Source organism: Myripristis murdjan, chromosome 16 (assembly GCF_902150065.1).
Source record: "Myripristis murdjan chromosome 16, fMyrMur1.1, whole genome shotgun sequence".
Lineage (NCBI taxonomy): Eukaryota > Metazoa > Chordata > Actinopteri > Holocentriformes > Holocentridae > Myripristis > Myripristis murdjan.
This window is the reverse complement of record NC_043995.1, coordinates 17245729-17267535: the sequence shown is the minus strand read 5'-3', so window position 1 is coordinate 17267535 and position 21807 is coordinate 17245729. Positions and strand designations below refer to the sequence as shown.

At 42.9% G+C, this 21807-nt stretch overlaps 2 protein-coding genes across 3 annotated transcripts; one reads left to right on the top strand and one right to left on the bottom strand.

Annotated features, from left to right (window-relative positions):
- The first annotated feature begins 242 nt into the window (after positions 1-242).
- snx10b (sorting nexin 10b) lies at positions 243-2577 on the top strand. The gene is made up of 5 exons (XM_030072523.1): positions 243-356; positions 451-551; positions 707-808; positions 1053-1268; positions 1909-2577. Exons 1-5 carry the CDS (start codon positions 264-266, stop codon positions 2036-2038), a joined length of 642 nt encoding a protein of 213 aa, XP_029928383.1. The 5' UTR covers positions 243-263; the 3' UTR covers positions 2039-2577.
- A 9886-nt stretch (positions 2578-12463) lies between these two features.
- skap2 (src kinase associated phosphoprotein 2) lies at positions 12464-20750 on the bottom strand. Of its 2 annotated transcripts, none has more exons than XM_030071536.1 (13): positions 20601-20750; positions 20045-20150; positions 19913-19938; positions 19721-19822; positions 18759-18839; positions 18540-18623; positions 18229-18353; positions 17800-17863; positions 17527-17643; positions 17179-17253; positions 16269-16384; positions 12931-13034; positions 12464-12744 (listed from the first exon to the last, which is right to left on the bottom strand). In XM_030071536.1, exons 1-12 carry the CDS (start codon positions 20638-20640, stop codon positions 12942-12944), a joined length of 1029 nt encoding a protein of 342 aa, XP_029927396.1. In that variant the 5' UTR covers positions 20641-20750; the 3' UTR covers positions 12464-12744; positions 12931-12941. The 2 variants fall into 2 exon arrangements, with proteins under 2 accessions (XP_029927396.1, XP_029927397.1); XM_030071537.1 differs by having other exon boundaries at positions 19721-19819.
- Positions 20751-21807: the final 1057 nt, after the last annotated feature.

The window sequence follows — 21807 nt, the reverse complement described above, 5'->3', positions numbered from 1 at the left end:
AAAAATTTAGGTAAAAGATGACTGATTTTAGTATTAAAACAGTTTTGCTTTCAGAGGCTTTGAATCCTGGTACAGTGCTGACTCAAACAGCAGAGAACAAATGACTTCTGTTTTTGCTGTAGCAATGCAGGGCACTTGGTGGGGTTTTCCTACAGTGCATTTGAATGTGTTGGAGATTGTACTTCCTCTGTGTATAAAAACTTCCTCTTTTCCGTAAGAGAGTCCATTCTGTTTGAAGCTTCAGTGCCTGTCCTCCCTTCCTCATGCAGCAGGTCATCAGCGTCTGGGTGCGGGATCCGCGAATACAAAAGAATGATTTCTGGCATGCCTACATAGACTATGAAATTTGCTTACATGTAAGTATGAGGATAAATCTAACTTGTTTTGATTTGTTGAGACAAGTTGTGAACAAATTGTAGATCGATGTGTCACTTCTGTGTTTTCTCCCAGACTAACAGCGTGTGTTTCACCAAGAAGATCTCATGCGTTAGGAGGAGATACAGTGAGTTTGTATGGCTCAGGCAAAAACTACAAGAAAATTCATTACTCATGTAAGTCCATTTGTCCACTGTTGGTTTACTGGGGTTAATTTGAGTCAGAGTTTCAGAATGAACAAAGTACACTTCTACTTTCGTTTGTCCTGGTGACAGTAATCTGCCTCGGAGATTCCAGTAATTTTGAGGGTTTGTTTTCATTTCGTTTCCAGGATAAAACTTCCAGAGCTGCCTCCTAAAAATCCATTCTTCAGCATGAACAATGCCCAGCAAATCACCGAAAGGATGAAGGGACTCCAGACATTCCTGGAACAGTAAGAATGATTTTTCCACATCTCACACACCAATAAACTGATGAGCTTTCACAATGCAGGGAACTCAGTACATTAACACGACATGATGAAACCAATGTGTCAGACCTCTCTGGAACACTGGGCCACATGACTGCTCTTTGTCACGTGAACAGAATTAATATAAATGTATAGTTTTATCACTACATAGAAGAGCAGATATTATCATAAGGACGACTCAAATGGGTTTCTTCTCTTAACTCCCCAGGATCCTCCATAACCCTCTGCTGCTGTCTGACAGTTGTCTGCACCTTTTCATGCAGTCACAGCTCAGCGTGGCCAAGATGGAGGCCTGTGCTGCGGGGAGGACTCACTACACGGTGGCCCAGGCTGTCCAGAGCTGTGGCTGCAGCATAAGACGCTTCCACTCGCAAGAAAACCTCCAGAAAAACCTCAGCACCTCCACTGACTCTGACTCAGACAGGTATGTGATACGTCAATAATCCCTGTAGGGGAATTCTGGAGAAATCCAGTTTCTTCCTGGAGAACCCGCCAGCAGGGCTGAGCTAATCTAACTGTGAGCTATTTTCCTTTTTTTGCCTACTTTTGTAAACTTGGTGCTATACTGCATTTTCCTGTTCAGATTAAATGCACAGCAAAAAAGCAAAATCTCCATTTTAAGAGGTCATGCATCTCATATTCAGTCAGAAAATCGTGTTTTTGCTTTGGAGTGTTGGATTGAGATAGTCACACTTACCACTGGTGTAGATTGACTTGATTAAGGAATTGTGTGGGAACAGGTATAAGCATGTTGAAACATGCAATGCTGAAGAATAAGGCAGATTACCCCACTAGTATCAAGAAAATGACACTTCACACAAGAAAATTCTGAAGACAAGATGATTTGCAGAAACAAGTGGCATCCTACTGGTAGTTTTTTTTTTCATGTTTAAAGAAAAACAAGATTTTAGCACTGCATTAAGAGAATATATTACTTGTTAAAATGGATTTTTAGCAATGTGATGACTCCCTATACCCTCCTATCCTCCCAACACTCCCTTTATTTCATGAATTGTAAAATGAAAATCCCACTCCATCCCCCTTTCCCCTCTCTGTTATTCCAGCTCAGTGTTTACAGATTCAGAGTCCACGAGTAAGGATGTGGCATTAAACAAAACACCAACCGCTGCTTCACTTGATGTAATGGGGAGTAGCCAGGAGGAAACGCTCAGCTGCTCATCTGGATCTGCATGAAAATATAATTTTCCTCTCACCAGCAGTTGTAGCCTGTACACTAGTGGTCTGTGCACTGTTTTGTGTTTGCGAAAAAAGAGAGTATCCTGTTACTCTGTCATACTGCACTTTTTGCCTTTGTGGTTAGTCCTTATTATTTCACTTATGAAACAATGTTATTGTTTATTAAGCTTTCCCTCAGATTGTTTAACTTAAAGGATGTAAGTAGTAATCAAACTGTACGTATACATTTTCAGCCATAAGATTTTCAGGAACTCCACTTGTTTACCAGTGTTCATGAGGCCATCATAATGAGGTGGCAACAATTCACCACAAGATGGCAGTATTGTTACATCTAACCATCTGTTTTCTGTACACACTCTACCCATTTAATAGGTGTTGTAATTAGTTGTATTTACTAAATAAACGAATCTAAAACAGTTTGTGAATCATGGTCATTCACAAGGTGTGATTTTCCAAAGGTGTACAAATTATAATATGACTCCTTCACTATTCAGTAACAGTCTAATGCCTGTGTCTGTGCCAGACCTCATCCTCCTAATAAACTGCAGCGTCTGGGAAGCTTGTCACCTGGTGGCCACTGCATGCTTAGCAGTAAGACATGTGTAATAGGGTCTCTGAAGAGTTATCAGACAGCCCTCCTGTCAGGTGTGTGGCTGGTGGGACGCCCTGCGGGAGCCCAGTGGACCTGCTCCTGTCTGAAAGGGCTACCAGGCAGACAGGCTGCGCTGCTCCCTGCTCAACAAAATGCCAGCTGCACTGACAGGCTGCCTAACCCCCCACCCCTCCCTCTCTCTCTCTCTGCACGTGTAGGCCTATTTTCTACTGTCAAGTCTCTCTATGTCTATGTGTGTGTATGTGTGTGTGTGTGTGTGTGTGTGTGTGTGTGTGTTTTGTGCCTGATGAATGTATACATGTGATTCCACAGTGAGCGGCACTATGCTTATGCAGAGGTAATGACCACTAAACAGAGTGATGGCAGACAGACATATCTGCACAGCTAATTAGATTAGTGTCTCTCTGCAGGGACTGTGATGTTCATCATGAATTCAGAGCAGACACAGACAATGGGCTTGTGGCACGGTGGCAGGGAGGGAGGTGACGTCACCTCACACCCTCTCTGCTCTGCTCTGAGCTGCAGAACGTCCTGGGCGGTAGGAAAACCCACAAACCCAAACTGGGAGAAGAGAGTATGACGTCTTCCCAGAACATGTCTTGTTAAGTCTAATTTTGCTGCTCTGCCCTGTGTGTGGTTATGTGTGTGACTGTGTGTGCGCACATACTACCCTGTGTGTACATGCACATCCACACATGCTAATATATGCATGTGTCTGTCAGTGGCTGGCTGTGTGGGTCAGCATTACCCTGCACATACAGAACACATTCAAACTGTCAGAGCCGCAGGCGTTTAGTGGATCTTAATATTCAGAAGGGCTTCATTCCTCTCACCCATCCAGAGAGCACACTCAGGGTCTTGAACACACATGCACAAAGCTAGACATGCATATCCACATTTGTTGAACCATCTCATGTGTATAGATTAGAGTTCTCATCGGGCCTGAAAATTAAGACCCGACCCGACCCGGGCCGGACTGGGCCAGCCCGAGGCCCGACCCGACCCGACTAATTAGCCGAACTTTAGGCCCGACAGCCCGATAAAGCCCGAAAAAAAAAAAAAAAAAAATCGCCAAATTCGCCATTATTTAGCAGAGCCGGTCGGCCGCGGCACCGGGGCACCATCAGTCGGTATCAGGCGAGCCGGCCGCGGCACCGGCCAGCATGAGGCAGCTCACCTGTCAGATCCGGCAGACCTGACGGGTGGGCGCCGTATCGGACGGTGCCGCGTCCGGCCCGCCTGATGCCGACTGATGGTGCCGCGGCATGTGCGGGTCAATACGGTAGTCTAGAAAACTGGAGATTTTTTTTTTTTTCTCGTGCGCCCCCAAGTAGATTGCGCCCTGGGCAGTTGCACTGCCCATAGCAAAAACCGTCCCTGCTGCGAGTCTGCCAGCACAGCGGGATACTGCTGCAACTCTCTCTCACTTGTTTGCGCTGCGCTCGCACAGCTGTTTGTCTGTCTGTCACTGAAAGTTTAGCCTCCAAATCCAATCCAGTCTCTCACTCTCTCCACCAGTCACATAAAAATGAAACGTCATAATCAATAACAGAACACATAATTCTATTTTTTTTTTTTATTTAAAAAAAAAAAAAAAAAATTCCCCCACAGAACCCGAAGCCCGACCCGACCCGCCCAATTCACGTAAATTTTAGGCCCGACCCGACCCGAAAATGTCGGGTCGGGTCGGGTCGGGTCGGGTTCGGGCAGAATATGAGAACTCTAGTATAGATGTTTGTTTTTTATGAATGTTTTCTATCATAAATGCTTTTACCTGAAATCTGATTTTCCCAGCTTATGGCATGCTAATTTGTTTGATAAAACTTTATAGAATTTAGGAGGTATGTTACTGACACTTAATAGTCATGTGTTCTGCTCAATCCTTATTTAAAACTGTCTCACTTTTTCACTTTAGTTTAGTTTAGTTTAGTTTTCACTGTTTCACTTTAGTTGAATACCTGACACACTCACTGCTCTATAAGAAATACACAAACTACTGCCACCACTGTCTGTGGTCATGTCTCTCTCTCACGTCTCTTTATTTTTAAAAGCCTCTCCTGCATGTGTGGTTAACCAATACTGTTGGTAAATACAGATAATTGGGCAGCTAATGATAGAGGCTGACTGCTTGTAAACTCATCAAAGTATACATGTTTAAATGTAAAGTGAGCCACTTTATGAAAATAGTTAATCTTGGGAGACTTCTAGTGTAATCTCTTGTCCTCCGTCCACCCTGTGCTGTGGATTGAAACATTTACACTGCTGGCTTTAGTCTGACTTATCTTGGAGTATTGACTCTTCTTTTAATGGTCTGCTTCTCTGGTCCATTGGCTGTTAACCTTGAGCCGCTGTAGCCTTGCCTGTCAGTGCTGCTCTGCTGCCATGACAACACTGACACATTTAAACCCATCAGACCTCCAACGATCGATCGGCTAACAGCTCCCTGCTCCACTAAATGTCGCCTGACCCCAAGGAGGTCAAATGGAGTGAGAAAACACAGAGAGCGAGTGCAACCCCTCAAACCATTTGCGGTGATTTTCAGCATTACCAGAATTGTTCAGTGCACAAAATTGAATTGTGTTTTCATAAATATCAGGAATGCTGTAGTGCTGATCGCTCTGATTACTCTCCTTAATGTTTGCCATATAGACAAGTATAAGATAAGAGAAAACAGTATGGCCCCACTGGGAGAAACCCATCTGCCTCAGACCAAGTCAGCACTTCTTTCTGCTACGACAGCTCAAATAACCTCCACCTCGCTGCTGTGATCTCACGCTTCAGTTGCCATCTCCTCCATTGTGTAATTAACACAGAATTACACTGCAAAAGCAAATAAAATCCATTTGACTTGATGGAAAGAACCGAACTGTCCAACTTGAGAGTAACAATATGAAATCCCAATCAGGATTCTCACTGAGCAAACTGCACACAGCCAAAAACAAATGGAAGTATTGAGGCAGATATGCTCCAGTGGAGGCAAATTACAGATAAATCAGAGGCTGCTCATGCATTTTAAGTGCCACATTATACAGGATCCATTAGTAGCAACAGGAGTTCAGCACCACTTGAGATATTAAATCTCCGTGACTGCAGCTCAGTGGTACAGGGATGAGTCGATATCAGAGAAGCCCAGCTGCACATCCTATAGATATGAGAGCTGAGGAATCAAGCCAGAGTTACACACCAGCAGCAATCATACAATAATGGCAGAGGGGTGGTGATACTGCTGTGTGGTTTGTTACATAGAGGAGATTTGGAGGAGCAAAACGCGGTTCAGCCCACCAAACAAAGGTGGCCCGTTTGTGATTCACACACAGCAATCATTCACAGGGCAATCAAATTAAGTGGCAGAAGATAGAAGGATCAAGGTGAATGTTCTGGATGTCTGGAATTAATTGAATTACTAATAACATGCACCTCAGCTCTGAACATTTCCCAAGGCCTCTCACATCGCATGCCAATACTGAGCTCTGATTTACTGAAGGCCACAAAAATCCTGCTACCTGACAATGAATTCTTGGATTCCTGACTCCACCAAATCTGTCCTTGTAGCTTGCATGCACATAGATGTGTGTGTGTGTGTGTGTGTGTGTGTCTATCATTGTGTATGTGTTTCAAGTCAACCTTATCTCAGCACCCGCCTCAATTTATGAAAAAAATCACCCAGGTTTCAGTCTTTTCCTCAAGGCTGCAACATTTTTCTCTGCCAGTCAATTGTCAGAGATGGAAATGAGCTGACTTAAGAGCTACCCGTCATTCATCAAATCCGACAGCCCGACTACCTTTCCTTGGTTCTGCTTGGCTATACCTGCTATTTCCCCCAGCACATGCTGTCGTCGTTTTCTGCATGGATGTAGCAATTACTGGGAACGAGCGTGATCACTGTACCAAGGCAAGCAACAGCTTCTCATCTCCTGAATTCGGGGCCTATCAGTGTGAAACCAGCTCTTCTGCCTTGAACACATGGCCTGAGGGGGGAAAAAAAGGAAGTTGAGATCACTGCATCATAATTTCCAGCCTGAAATAATATGGCGTGTAAAATCAGAGACATGTTCCCTCTGGAGCCTACAGCTGACAACAGGCAGATGTGAGTAAAGGGCCTTGTGCTGAAATGGCCTTGTGGCTGTATGTGTACAAACTTACATACTCACAAAGACTCATTAATGTATGCTGAGATGAAGACATTGGTAGAACAGAGAGTGCATATTGTACAAACAAACTATGAAGTGGTTGGCTTTAAGCATTCACTCAAGACACAAGGGCCCTAAAGGTTCTAATGAACTTACACAAAACTGTAAAGCTGTGAAAAGAAATGTGAGTGTTGCGAAGTAGCTATATTATGAACTGAGCCAGTAGGTTTCCATGATGTGTTTTGGCCCATCTTTAAACAAATTTGTGTCTTGGCATAGGGGAACAGTCCCTCGGCGTGTCACACGATCATGCGTGAATAACAACCCCAGCAGACTAATGTCTTGTTAGAGATGAGGAACGAGCATAGGGGGAGCTCTTTGGGCCGACCCAGTTCAAGATGGTGGAGAGAAGCCCGGTGGTGGCAGTGAGAGGACGACAGAGGGTGGAGAAATGGAGGGAAAAAATGGTAGGGGTAGAGGGCACTGTCTCTGGAGGCCTCTGTGCTTCACTGCCAGTGTGTGTAAATCAGCAGGCAGCTCACGGCTGCAATGAGGTAGAAAATAAAAAAAGCATAAAAATGTCCAAGTGAAATAAGAGGCAAGGAGAAATCTTTTATGATGAGCCTAAATTCTCCTTACTCTGCAGTAGATCCACTGGCCAGCTCAGCTTGTCTTCTCCAGACACCGTCCATCATCCCAATGTCCGCATATAGCCACAAATTACTCAAATTACCCCACCTGCTATTCATGTAATACATATGTAATGAGTATCCTAAATTCACATTATTATCATTCATGGATAGGCTTATGTCAAATTCATTAATATGCACGTATAATGTTAACTGTTGTGGTCTGCCAAAGCAGAAGGTCTGAAACTCTACAGATATAGTGAAAAGTACATAAAGTCCAGGACAGAAGTTTGCCAAGACACTTAAACTATTGGTATTGAATATACACCGCTGTGTCTTATTTATGCCATTCTTCAGGTCTAGCCCCTTGAAAAGAGAACATTTCCTTTACACTTTCTCACTTTTCCTCACCCCTCTGCCCTTAGCACAACTAGAATTCATTGTCCAAGCATAAATAAGAGAATGAATCAACGCTCTCTATCACTGAATATTAAGATGTTGCTTTAAGTCAAAATAGTAGCCAGCAATCTGTGAAGGAAGAGCATTTTGATCAGTCCATGATGAGGAGCAGATTTCTCATTATATCATCTGCTTTACAGCTGTGCTGCAGCTGCTGTTTGTGTCTCTTCCCTCATCAGCAGATATTCTATCCAACCTGTCCACATGGTTATTTTGGGCCATTTCCCTTTATAGCTTACCTCCCTGCCTCTGTTTGGTGATGTCTGACTCGGACCATGCTGTAGATCCATGTCTTAGGTCTCCGTGGTTCCCCAGTGTACTGAGGAGCACGCCCACATGTGCCATGGACACTAAACCAGCTCAGCTTAGCCTGACAAGGCACATGGCAAACCTCCATTTGTACAAGTCATTTAGTCTCATACTCAGTCTTACTTTTTTTTTTTTTTTTTTTTTACCTTTGCAAAAGTGAAAAAAATCTCTAAGCGGGATGAGATGATCATACTTGTTTCAGGGATATTTGTTGGAACAAGTGTAAATGTTGAAACGAGGCAGAATAAGGCAGGTCAGTTCACTAGTACCAGGAAAACGACACTTGATTCAAGAGAATGCTGGAAACAAGTTGACTCACATTGGAAATAAGTGGGATTATGTCATCCTCCTGTCAGATTTTTTCACTTTTTTTCTTTTTACATCTAAAATAACATTTTAACACTGAATATGAGGCTCAATGTTCAGTGGATATACCTACCTGCACATGCATACATACCACAAGCAATGACACTGAATGGGAGTGATGGCAACAATCTATCCCGTGACTCAGTTGGCTCGGCAACCCCTGGGTAACTCAACCCTAACTCCTCCACTTCCTGTTGCCCATGTCAGTGGCTGTCTTACACAGAAGTGGCTATATTAGGAGCGGACATCAAGCTGGATCCTCCAGTGGAGTGTAAAGTCATTACAACCGGGGGCTTCTAACTCCATGGGTGGTAAAGAAAGTAGAGAAAGAGCGAGAGAGAGAGGGAGAGAGAGAGAGAGAGAGAGAGAGAGAGGGAGGGAGAAATGTATGGGAGAGGATTGGCAGGCAGGCAGCTGCTGTGAGGTGTTAGTAGTACAGTGTGGGGAAGGCAGTTAAAGCATCTCTCGCATCTCTGACCTCCTATGATTACAACCTAGCCTCCCACACTATTGAGGGTCATTACTCACCTCACTAACTAGTGGAGTAAATCAGTGGCAGAGTGCTGACCTGATATTAGAGCCATAGTCCTGGGCAGCCAGAGAGTAAACAGGGCCAGAGAAGGGAGGCTGGAGCCTAGTAAATAATATGTGAGTGGGCTGCACAGGGCAAAAGCGTGGGGGATGTTTATAGCAGGTGGACAAACACCTGTCACTTTGATGAGCCTGATTTATCCTGAGTGACATGTCAGCACATAGCTCTCCCCAGCATGACAGCCTGGACCGTCAGCGCCACACCGGCCCGCTCTGAAACATGAGACCTGTTTGTAATGGTGATGCATACAGTAAGGGAGAGGAATGACAAGCCCCTCTGCTGCAGGAGCAATAACAGATACTGTATATCAGCTTAAAATATCGCCCTGGAATATGATGACATTTAAGGCATAATGTAGGATCCTCTGTGTGGTTGATGTCGGTGTTTGGGAGAAAACTGGACTTTTCTACATTCTGTGTCCCTAGACATAGCTGCTACTTGGGTCTCCCTTCCTAGTCTTGAGATATACAGGTCTTCCCTAGACACTGCTGCTTGCTTCCCCCAGAAGGCAATTAACAAGCTGCAGAACAGACACCGATGTGGGAGAGAAGTGGGCATGGTGCTTATAACAAATGACCCGTCTAGTCCCATGTATTTACAAGCTTGCTACCAAACCCAGTCCACAGCTCATAATATTACACACCGGATATTGGAAAACTGACAAAACGACTGAAAATCTGACTAAGCCTCATTTTTTTACGTTACTTCACAACCTTTCATTTTAGAAGCAGGGGCAGAAATGAAGTTTTTTTTCCTCACAGAACCTCCATGGGATAGAAATCTAATATTAACACGACCTCCGTCCCGTTTTTAGTCCACATCAGTTGACTGACAACCAAACACACTGAAGGAAATTGTGTCCATTTTGGCCCTCAAAACCTCCTGTCGTCTTAATTAGTGCCCACTGTAAATACACCCTGTCTTCCGCAATGTCATAAACCAGCTGAGGAAATCTTAATTTGTCAGCTACATGAGTTGTATCAACGGAGACTGACCTCAATTAAAAGTGACTTCCATTTAAAAAGTGTCTATTCCAGATTTAAAGATTTAGGCCAGGGGAGAGGCTTTAATGGAATGCTGACAGAGGGCCAGTTGGAGAGGTAATACATTTCCTGCAGAATGCCTGGGGATACCACATAAATAAGCCTGTGTTATTCCTGACAGAAACTCTCTGTGATGCTGTCTGTTGATCTACGACTGGATAACCTGGTTAAAGAGCAGGAGTACAGCTGACAGCTTGATCAAGACTGCCTCTCTAAAGTGGTGTAGATCAAGGCTTTAGCCGCCATCACACCCATCTAAGGGGTGATAGAATGAAAGCATGTGTTAGTTTGCTGTGATTAGGGGACCAAACACTGAACTGGTGCAGCACCTGAGGGAGTTTACCCAGCAGACATGGAGAAAGAGGTGCCACATCAAAGGGTCATTCATAAAGTACAGAATTGCTATACAACATAGAATATATGGAGAATATAGAAATAGAAAACTTGAAGTAATGAAGACAGTTGGTGTGTGCGTGTGTCTAGCACCTACACAAACTCTGTGCAGTCAATATCTTATGACCGAAAAAGTATCCTGTCTGGAGTGAAATTGGTTTTATTCTTCCATCATCTTTCTCAGCATTTCCTATTTCATTTATTACTCAGCAGCTCAATCTATATATTTGGCTGGTAAAAGTGTATTTTTATGGTTGCAAGTATTAATTAGTGATATTCTGGTATCATTAGTGTAATTTAGTGCCCAATAGATTAATGGCACAGTGGCATTTATCTATGAAACATTATATCTTGATGTTAAATTGCAATAAAAGGACCTGTATATTCTGAGGATATGACTGTCCAAATCCAAGGGGGGATGGGGATGTAGTTGACATCCATTAAGGAAATCCTTTATTGGCACATAAAAGTGAGAGGCAATATTTAGCCTAACTTGCCTTTGGCAACCTAACCCATAGCCTAACGTGAAGAGGACTCTTAGAGGAAACACCAAGCTTTGTCACCGTATTTAATGTCACTGCATTAAATACACAATTCAACATCATCTCCAACATGTGCACAACAGTTTCATAATCTACCTACATTTCTGGATTATGGAATGCTAGGAAGAGCACTCTTGAGTAATGTATTGTATAAATGCAATTTTACATGATTGCAGATATTTCACTATATCCCTGTCTGCCCCTAAAACAAAGACTTCCTTTCTCTCTGTCCAATGTAGTATATTCAATAACTAATTATGGTAATTCATTACATCTCCAATTAGCAGAGAGGCTTTATCGCTGCACTATACCATAAAGAGGAGGATTTATGTCGGCTTTGAATGTCACCCAGAGGACAGAGGACTAGCGCATCACTCAAGAGGAACAAAACAGAGAGACAGGAGCAAGGGAAAAAGAAAGGGAAGAGGGAGAGAAAGATGCAGTGAATTATTGGTTAATGAACACATTTTCTTTCCCATTTTCTCACAACTGTGAGAAGGCCCCATTGTCTGTAGTTGACTGAAAATTAGAGCGACTTTCCTGATAGATTAAATCGTTGTATAAGATTTGGTATTTCAGTCCGGAAACTGTAGAGGCAAATACAGTACAGTATGTATGTATCCTCTATGAGATATGCCCAGTTAAAGCCACCTTGCCTGCTGTCAAACAGCCCCTCAGAGGGCGATAAGCGGCCCTGCTCTCTGTGTGGGTGGCTGTCTTATTAGTGCGCCTCACCATTTCACTCAGGCACACAGCACAGCCAGCCATCTGCCACACTAGGCTCCTCTGCCCAGGCAAGTCTCTCAGGTGCCGTAAAAAATGGTGTCCCTTTGAAGCTTGGACAAAAAAGTGCTGACAACTGAGCTAAACTCTTCTTTTGTAGAAAAAAAAATCTCTGCATTGACCTGGGAAAAAGCAAAGCTGTTTGCATTCATTTACTATGTATGAAGTCTGTCATGTTTACAGTAGTCAGCAGAATTTCTCACGAGAGATGAAGACATAGCACAAATAAAATAATTAGAAAAAGATAAATGATGCATCTAATATGTGGGTCCCTCCTTTCCCCCTGCAAAGAATACAGCAAATCTCTTTTTCACACAGGTTTTTAAATGAATTTCTACAGTATACACCCCTTCACTATGTCTCTGATGTTAACTCTCATTACACATTGTTACATTGTTTTGTGTACAGTTTGAAAAAAAAAAAAAAAAAATGCCCTGTTGGGTTTGTGCCTCCAGCCTCTCTGTGACTGTGTCATCTCTGACCTTTGCAGAGACTCTATTGCCACCTTGTGGCTTACCTTGGTTTGATATTAAAAGATGGTCCAACACGAAGCTTTTTAAATCTTCATTCAACTTTATTCAAAGCCATTTGCCATTATCCAAAGCATGATGTTTCATGGAATGCATTTTTTAATGCCAAAATTGTATTGTATGTTGGATAGAAAACAAGCCAAACAATGCAGACATAGTGTGAAGTTAAATTACAATGTACAATATGCAACATTTATTTATTTATTTATTTATCTGTTTATTTATCTGTTTATTTATTTATCTATGCAGTCATATAGAAATCATTTGATCCAACAATTATTCTTTCATACTGGAAGATTGCTGAGGGAATGTTCCTAAAAAGAAAGAAAGAAAGAAATGTCAATATAGACAAACAATTTAACACATTCATTCAAGTTATAAATTTTGAGCCTTTTGTTTTGATCTTTGAATGGCACAGCATGCATGTAATGATTAAGTTGCTTTCCAAAACATCACAGATGTTCTGTCCATGTTTGTGCTGTGAGGTCTGACAGACTTACGCTGGGTGTCTTTATAGAGCATACAGCTCCATGAGGTAATCTTTGGGGACAATTCCTATAGTGCCCTTCAACTCTCCAACCCACCAGCCAAAGCTCTGATACTCCTGAGGGAAACAGGACAAAGGGGGAAACACAGAGAGAAGGAGGAGAAGAGAGTGAAAGAAAAACATTAATGCAAAATCTTATGAAACACAGGAAGTACAAAGAACAGCAGTCAAATCTTTTGACCAAGGAGTCTATTAATATATTCTCTCTTTCAGGGTATTTTTTTAAATTTAATTTTTTTTTTTTTTTTTTTTTTTTGTATTTTAGTATAGTATTAGTATTGAGACATTTTGAGATACTGGGCCAATTCCCAAGGCAGCGAAAGCAGCACTTTGGCTTGTGGGAAACTGCTCGTGCTGGTGACCTTGAGACTGGGTGGTACTGTGAACAAAAACAGAATCAAAAATCACGACAAGCAGAGCAAATGACATCTGACACTCTCCTTGCCACTAACACTATAGCATAACATGTTTACTTTCTATTCGCAGTCTCAAGCTCTTCTCTCTCTTCTCGTCTCACGCCCATCTCCGCAAAATTCCCTTCATCCCACTGACAACTTTACATTTCCTGTTCTCTTTCTCAGCTCGGTTCCTGGCGTCAATTTTGAGGCTGCACACACACTTCCCTCCATCCCACATGAAAACGTCAGCGTGCATAGAGCACATCACACATAAATCTGTCACAGCATGACAAGTAATAGCTCCAAATGGCTGTCAGTATGCTGAGATGTAAGGAGGGCACTGTGTGGAGAGATCTGAGATGAGCACAGAGTGCCCCTCTCCCTTTGGCTAAGAGCCTGACCTCACATCAAAGTCGTCCCAGGACATGAATCACACCGGAGATCACATGCTGCCACGGCTGAGGGAAGAGGGACCTGCACAATGTTTCAAATCCACGCCAAAACTCAGGGACAAGGAGAGACAGGGGGAAGTGTCTGCTCATTCCCATGAGGGAGAAATGGATGTAAGTGCTCCTATAACGTCAGACATGGGGAGATTAGGCCAACAGTAATGGCCAACATTGACTTGAGTTGCCTGGTGACAGACCATTCATCATACCAGACAAAGGTGCTTGGCTTACTGTCCATGTCACAACACTACAGCCAGACAATGATATGAATACAACAAAGCGCAGTTACTACATCTGAATAATTAACAACAAATTAAACATCATACATAAATTACTGCAATACACAAACAGTAAATGTCACATTCATTTCATTAATGTGTCACATGATGAAAATGACATTTTGTCCTGAGTCCCTGGAGAACCATATAGTAGATTGACATGAGGTGAGTGTGTGTGTGTGTAGGTGAGACAAAGAGAGAGAGGCAGAGTGTGCGTGCACATTATGACTTCCTGCCGCTAGCCTTTGAAAATGGCAACACCTCATTGTGTAGTTCAGCTCTGCAGTGGCTGACAAATAAGTCATGCTTGAGTGAGTGCGGGATACAACACGGGAACACATATACAGAGGTGCAGAGGACTAATGAGAGCTTGAGGAAGGGACCCCACACTGTGACAACACACTCACCAGCACAAATACACTAATTTAGCTAACACCACCATCCCACAACTTTGATCCTGCTGAATGAAACAGTCAAGAGCTCATGTATCAGTTTGCCAACACAAGATGTGGAACAGGAATCAGGCAAGCCACAGTATCCACAATAGCACTGCATTATATTTGGACAGTGTTTACATCTTAGCAACCACTCCAGCCACTCAAGCTAAGTGCGATGTTACATCTCTAGATTAGTTTTATGTGCTGTGAGGTGCACCAGGCTGGGAGGGGTGCTGCTTATCCTGACAACACACTCTCTCAGTCAGTCAGGCCTTGTAATCAACGCCCCAGCCTGACTGGGGGGTCTCGCAGCTGTAACACTACATCTATTTCTGGACTGTGGAATGGGGGAGGGACACGGGGAAGCAAGAGAAAGGAGAATGAAGGAGGAGAGAGAAGGAGGGGGGAGGAAGGAGTCGGCTGGCCCTTCAGCTGCAGCTGGCCGCTGCAGTCCAGACAGGTTTTATGGTCATTGCCCTCCCAGCAGGCCACAACCCCCAACACCAAGGTTTCAGCTAATGGCACTCCCAGTCTAAGTGAAAGGGCAACTTGATTCTTGGTTCTTTCCACACAAGGAAAAAAGAGTAATAAACAGGCAGTCGGAAAATGAGCGTTCATAGATCTGGCTGCTTTGTGCACTGGTCTCTTCCCAAGGTTCTGAGTGAATATGAAGCTACATTATTATCAGCCAATATGATCATCAAAAGAATACAATATTTTATTTGTGCACTTTAGAAAGGTGTTCTTTTTTGGTATTCAGCAGTGATAAAATGTTTTTCAACCTTCATTCTGGTTATTAGCCACTAGATGGCAGACTTGAATTTAAAAAAAAAAAAAGACTTCAATGCCTCTCAGTTGACTACCCACTCCAAATAAGCAGACCAATTTGTGAAAGAGAAAACAAAGCCAGTCTAGACTGTCCACAGGTCACACATTTTTATATAAACCTGCATGCATGCATCAAAAGGTTCATAATTCCTAAACTTATTTGCTGTCCAACTACATCAAACTAGCAAATGTATTACAAGAAATCCAATGCTATGTGCATATAAACCACTTCAACACAAAAGGGCTCCTGTTTAGTTACATAATAAAGGCAAAGAACAGCCTCTCAGTTCTCCACACCTGGCACCCACACCTAGCCGACAAGCCTCGGAAATTGTGCGTCCACTACACGTCCTCACCTGCTCTGAATAGAGTGGCGGACTGCGCCTGGGTTTCCTGAGAACACACATTCCTATTAAAGCCCTGCCTGGCGAGGTGAGAGAGACGTCTGAGAGGTGTGTGGGCTGAGGCCTGCTCAGCGCCTGGCATGGCAGCAGTGGCAGCGTGCTGAAACGCTCCAGATGGAAGTGATGGAACGGCGCAGCATGCCAGCCAGGCCCAGCCTCCGCCAGCAACACTAAAACAGTTTCCGTTGTGACACAACTAATCCCCATCACAACACCCGAGTGAGGATCTAACCCAGCCTGCCTGTTGCCATCAGCCATCCACCTCCAGGCTGCAGGCCAGGCGCTGCCAGTAAAGGATATGAACAGTCAGGTCCTCTGAGGGCCTAGAAATAACTCCTCACTTTAGGTGGTCTGGTCCCAGCAAAACCTCTCTAAATATGAGAAGAATCTCATAACACTCGCACGACAATTGGGCTTGTGCAAACACTGGCTTTACTTTGCATCAAGAGACCTCAAACCAAATGAACTTATGACAAGGAGGGTTTCAGCAGCCGTACCTTACTCAGGATGTAAATGGCATCTCCTCGTTTGAAGGACAGCTCATCAGGGTGGTCTCCTGTACAATCCCACAGGCCCTGGTAGTAGTTCGAGTAGTCTGTGCTCTTCTTGTTAACTGAGAGGAAAGGTGCAAGAAGATGATAACAGATCAGGAAATTTATTTTCTGGTGGCACTAATTACTTCCGTCTGAGTCCATAGGTTTAACACAGTAGTGACTGTAACTCCTGTGCAAACCCAACAGGAGGCAGTGGAGAGCCAATAAAAGAATAGGAGGCACCAACTGCAACCAGAGGCTGGCAGGCAAGACAGGTCCGAGTCTCTCAGCAACTCCTGTTTCCACTTCTCTGCCAATTTACAGATCTCCATCTATGGCCTGAACTTAAGTATGGGAGTCCGCAAGCCCATGAAGCTGGTAATTTACTGTTCTGTGGTGACCCTTACTGGAATGGCCTGTTAATGTTATAGGGATTTCACAAATATGCACATGACCCTTTATTAATAGCTTCTTATGTGAGGTCTGACAACAAAACAGTTTATTTTCACCCATGAGATACTAATATGTGAATTATTTTAAGACAAACAGGAAGTTGACTAACTTAACAGAGTTATTTCCACTGTTGTGTTAACTTTCAGTTTGCATGTTCACATAAACTTCCTCTTTGTAAACATCACTTCTTCTTGCCGGTGGCCAATAAAGTTAGGCTTGCTTGTTAACAGAAGAAGCCAGCATATTACAGAGAGCTTTTTTGTTGATCCTAGCCTCATCTTATCCACTCTCCCCTTATAGCCACATCGCATGTTACTACATCACCTACATTATATATCTACAAACTAAACAGAAATTTTATTATCTGTGCATTCTTATCTGTGCAGTTTGTTGCAACCAGCCACAAAATTGTATTATGTACCTGCAGCAGGAGGAGCGGGTTTGCTTGATGGTTCCACCTTTGGACGAGGCTTTGGAGGAGTAGGAAGTTCCTCCTCTGGAGAAAAAGACAATATTGCTGCATCAGCAAGAATTTATTTAAGAGATTACAGCGTTCTCTTCAACTACTGTGCAGCAGGAAAAGGATTTTGACAGAGTGGACAATGATATATCATACCATTTCCCTATGTGAGTGGTATACCAGTATACCACTCACATAGGGAAATTCAATTATATTAAGAAGGCACAAGCCATGTGTTCATGTTCTGCAGCCCGTCTGAAATGGACACAGTGATCAAATTTTGCAGACAAAGCAGCTTTGTGGTTGAACCTGGGAGTTCTTCATAGATGTCTTCGTCAATGGGCGCAGACTCAGCTGTAGTCGGGCCAACATCATCATACATCTCCTGCTCTTCATAGTCTTCCTCTGGGATGATGCCTGTCATATCTGCATCATTATATACGAAAATGCGGACATACACACACATAGAATACGGGGTTGGAATTTGGTCTCTACTTAAATTTGCATTCACAAAGAAATAAATGTGGTTGCTACATAACAGGTCCATAGATAATGTGGCCACATAATTGAAAATGCTCAGACCTTTCAAAACAAAGTCTATCTGTTTCACCCATTCCTCCGCCTCTTTCGGAGATGACGCACAAAACTGCGATGAAAGAGGAGAGAAATGAAAACTGCACTCAGACCAATCTGCAGTTCTACATATATTAATTAACATAAACAAATAATATTGCATTTATGCATAGTAAAACATTCCACACGGAAGAGCCTGGATGTGTTAGAAACACTCATTTTGACTTTTTAAATATGCATGTCAGGTTGAGCCATTGCAAAAGTAGCAGTGTCAAGTGAATGACTAGGTTTTAAAAATAAAGATTTAATGAAGTGCAAGTACAAACATAGCTTGCCAAGTTTTACATCTCAAGTCCACCTTTGGTTTTCACAGAAGGGTTACATTTAGCTCAGCAGCGACTGCAAATACTCAAACTAATCACCAAGGGACTACCTTACCTGATAGACTCGCTTGTCAGGAGCCGATATTTCAAAGCAGCAGTCTTTCTTTGAATCTTTCCGTAAGGTGTTGTTCATTTTGACATTGTAGCCATCAATTGCAAACTCGCCCTTCTGCTGCTTATCTTTTTTTTTTAAAAAAGGTTGAAAACAGTTATAATAGTTAAGGTAAAGCAAATGCAATGCCACTGTCGACAATCTGAGAAAGTAAAGCAGAATACCAAACCGCTGACTTTATAATTTCCACCACAGCATGCAGTTCCAAAGACATCTTAAACCAATGTGAATACAAAAAACTACAAAAAACCTACCTTTCTCACTTCCATAATAGTAGAATATATTGCTGCTTAGAGCACACCATCTCTTCTGCCACTCTGTGCCAAAGAAGCTGTGATCTACAGAGAGAAGATAACAGGAATCTCAGCATAAAAGAGCCATATCATTCTTCGTTTTCTTTAAGATAAATGATTACTCCCATTAATCCAAAAAAAGAGAAAAAAAATCCTAATAAGTATCTGGTAGGTTCCTACCCTTTCTGCGTTTCTCGAGGTATCCTGCCTTAAAAACAGACACCAGGTCCTGAGCCGCCACAGGTGGAGACTGCTGGGCACCTGGATGGGAAGTCAGAAGAGAAACTGAGCAGAAGATTAATTTTAGCAATTAAATACACTATTGCTTAAGCATTACAGGAACTACAGCTTTTAAAGCAGCACATCAGAAACGCTCCACTTTCTCTCTTTCCTCTTTAAGTATCATAAATCCAAATGCTACCGTCAAGTCCTTTCAAAATAGTTTTAATATCTGAGCATTATATGTGAAACTCATTAAAAAATGTTGGACATGATCAGATGGGTTCTGGGCTGTTAAAATTAATAGCTGAGGCCTGGGAAGAGTCCACTGAACAATGTTTTTGCTTCTCACTAAAGGAGATTCCCTCCACAGAGTGCAACTTCAATGCAAATGTTCAACTGCTGTGTCAAAGTTGCTTTGTGTGAAAGAGTGGCCATAAAACTGGCAGCTGCTTACAGCCCATAAAACCCAGACCCCTAACCACCATTTCACAAGGCTCTCCCTCATACTCTATTCAAAAAGGTAAATATAAAATCTTGTATAGATTACCATGGTAGAGCATACGCGGTAAAGGCTACTGTACATTGAGGAATGTGTTTTCTCAAACTATAGCCATGGCAATAATTTTCTGTCCCTGGGCTGTGACTGGGAGTAATAAAGCATGCTCTTGCTGTCAAAGGGGTGGGGTGAAAGGGGAGGTGGGAGCAGCAGTTGTGCCCCCAAATTGCTTCCCAAGTATGTTGCCAAGTTACAGTTGGAATGTCTGCCTCATTGTGCCCCTCAAAATCACTTTCTCCCATATGAAGACTTGAATATTTGTGTATTTATTCATGTCAGGGTGCAGTGTTCAGTCGCTAAATCCTCAGCATGTTCAAGTTTCACAGGAAGCCAAAGCCGACTAAGTGCTTGAGGCTTACAGTACCTTCGCAAGCCTCTTCATCCTTGTCTGTGCGCTCTGAGTGCAGAGACCCTCCGTCATTGTTGCTGTCAACCTCTTCCTCATCATCTGAGTCTTCTCCACCTGCTAGGACGAAGAAAGTGATGGGTATGGATGGCAAAGTTGTGGTATGGTGCAGCTATGTGAACACATGTAAACAGAAAGACAAACACTCACTTTTGTCCTTGAAATCCTGTGGGTAGCTGGGAGAGAGTAAAAGACATTTTGCATTAGCAGCAAGACTCAAAATAATGATAATTTATAAGACAAAGCAACACTAGAAAAACAGATAAACATTTGCATGCATACCCTGATTTGATCTCTTTTATCCTTTTGATGAATGCTTCCCTCTTCTCTTTTGCCTTCTTGCTCAAACTTTCCCCTTTCAGCCCCTCAGAGAGGAAAGCCTCTAGATCTAAAAGCAAACAAATAAATAAATAAATAAAATGGAAGGTGAGGAATTTACATGAGATCACAATCACATTTATTGCTGTTTGTCCACAGTTAATGACTGAATTATCCAGGTGCTTTGTCATTTGAGTCAAGTAACCTTTGCAGAGCAGGTTCAGTTGAAACAATCTGCACAGACAAGAGCAATGTCAGGCTTTCTGCCATGAGCCAGCAACATTTCACAGGCACCATCGAGGTGGTGGTGTGGTGTGATGGGCAACCTGACTCGCCCCAGCTAAAGTGCACTTGACTGGCTGAGACAAACCTCGGCCATCCATATTGTGTTTGTGCTTCCTCTTTTACAAAGCGGTCTCTCAGAAACAACGCGTTCGCCTGTCACATGAAGCACAAGGGGATATAAAACAAAAGCTTAGTCCCCACACACCGAAACAGTGATCGGGATAAAGATGAGTACCTGAGATAAGCGTCGTTAACTCCTCGGGAATCGCACGCATCCTGATGAGCTGCAACGGACCGTCCAGCAGGGGAAACTTCACATTACACGGAAGCAGCGGTGCGCTTACAGACACGGAAGTTACACTGCCAGTTATTTCTCACTGACCAAATAAACACCCCTGCTCTCCCGTTGGACATGCATGCTCGCATATGATGCCAAAGCCTTGTAGTTATCCCCTTGTTGTTTACTTTGGACTGGTAGGTGTCATTCAGTCTTGGGAGGCTGGTAAAAGACAGTGGGCGACGCTTTAATGGACCAGCTGATCTTTACACACTAATAAAGTCAGGCATAATCTCCTGATAATATTTTGATTGATCCCAGATAACAGTTCTCTGGCACTCAAGGCTGCTCATATTCAATCACTCTACTTGATGCATTAGACACATTGGCAATGTCTTCTTTATTTTATACCAATGATGCAAACACTTAATTTTTATGAATGCGTGGTTGTAAATCACTTTGAAATGATGGTTATATAGAACTGTTGGCAGCTTTTTGTACACGTAGAGGCTTTCAAAGCAGAGAACTTTTGTGTCTCAGCAATGGTGAGTGTGTGTCAGAGAGACTGTGTATAAGGAACGTGTAATTTAATGCAGATTCACAACACTTTTGCTGCAATGTTTTATCTCCATAAATCATGTTAAAGACAAGCATCTTGTATATGAGATACCGTATTTCACCAATTAATCGCCCGGCCGCAAATAGCCGCCGGGTTCTTATAAACGCCTGGGGTCTGCACGCATTTTGCGTATTAAACGCCCACCCGAATAACCGCCGGGGCGATTATTTGCATTATATTGAGGTAACCTAAAATAAGGCTACTCACCTTATTTTTGCAGAAGTAAACAGTTAGCTGCACAATAACAGTGCGGCACTTCTGTTTTCTGTCAAAATAAGAGCGCTAGCTAACGTTAGAACAAAAGGGTGTACCGTAATATTAAATCGACCGACTGAAAATATGTTGGACAGTAGCTGTCATCACAGTAATGACCTGGTGCAAAAATAAATAAAGGCCTGCAGCGAATAGCCGCCTGGTTCTTTTAAACGCCCGGGGTCCAAGTCGATTTTGCATATTAAACGCCCGGGCGATTAATTGGTGAAATACGGTAACTTGAATCAGTCTCCACTGATACCAAGGACAAATACGCTTTCCCATTTTATTTAA

Bases quoted from the DNA above. Each gene is read 5' to 3' on its own strand.
- skap2 (XM_030071536.1), bottom strand. From the start codon at position 20,640: ATGCGTGCGATTCCCGAGGAGTTAACGACGCTTATCTCAG. The intron at 20,151-20,600 runs GTACTCATCTTT...GTTTGCTTTTAG, and splicing joins GTTAACGACGCTTATCTCAG to ATCTAGAGGCTTTCCTCTCT. The intron at 18,354-18,539 runs GTAGGTTTTTTG...TAAAAAAAAAAG, and splicing joins CTATTATGGAAGTGAGAAAG to ATAAGCAGCAGAAGGGCGAG.
- snx10b (XM_030072523.1), top strand. From the start codon at position 264: ATGCAGCAGGTCATCAGCGTCTGGGTGCGGGATCCGCGAATACAAAAG. The intron at 357-450 runs GTAAGTATGAGG...GTTTTCTCCCAG, and splicing joins ACTATGAAATTTGCTTACAT to ACTAACAGCGTGTGTTTCAC. The intron at 1,269-1,908 runs GTATGTGATACG...CTGTTATTCCAG, and splicing joins ACTGACTCTGACTCAGACAG to CTCAGTGTTTACAGATTCAG.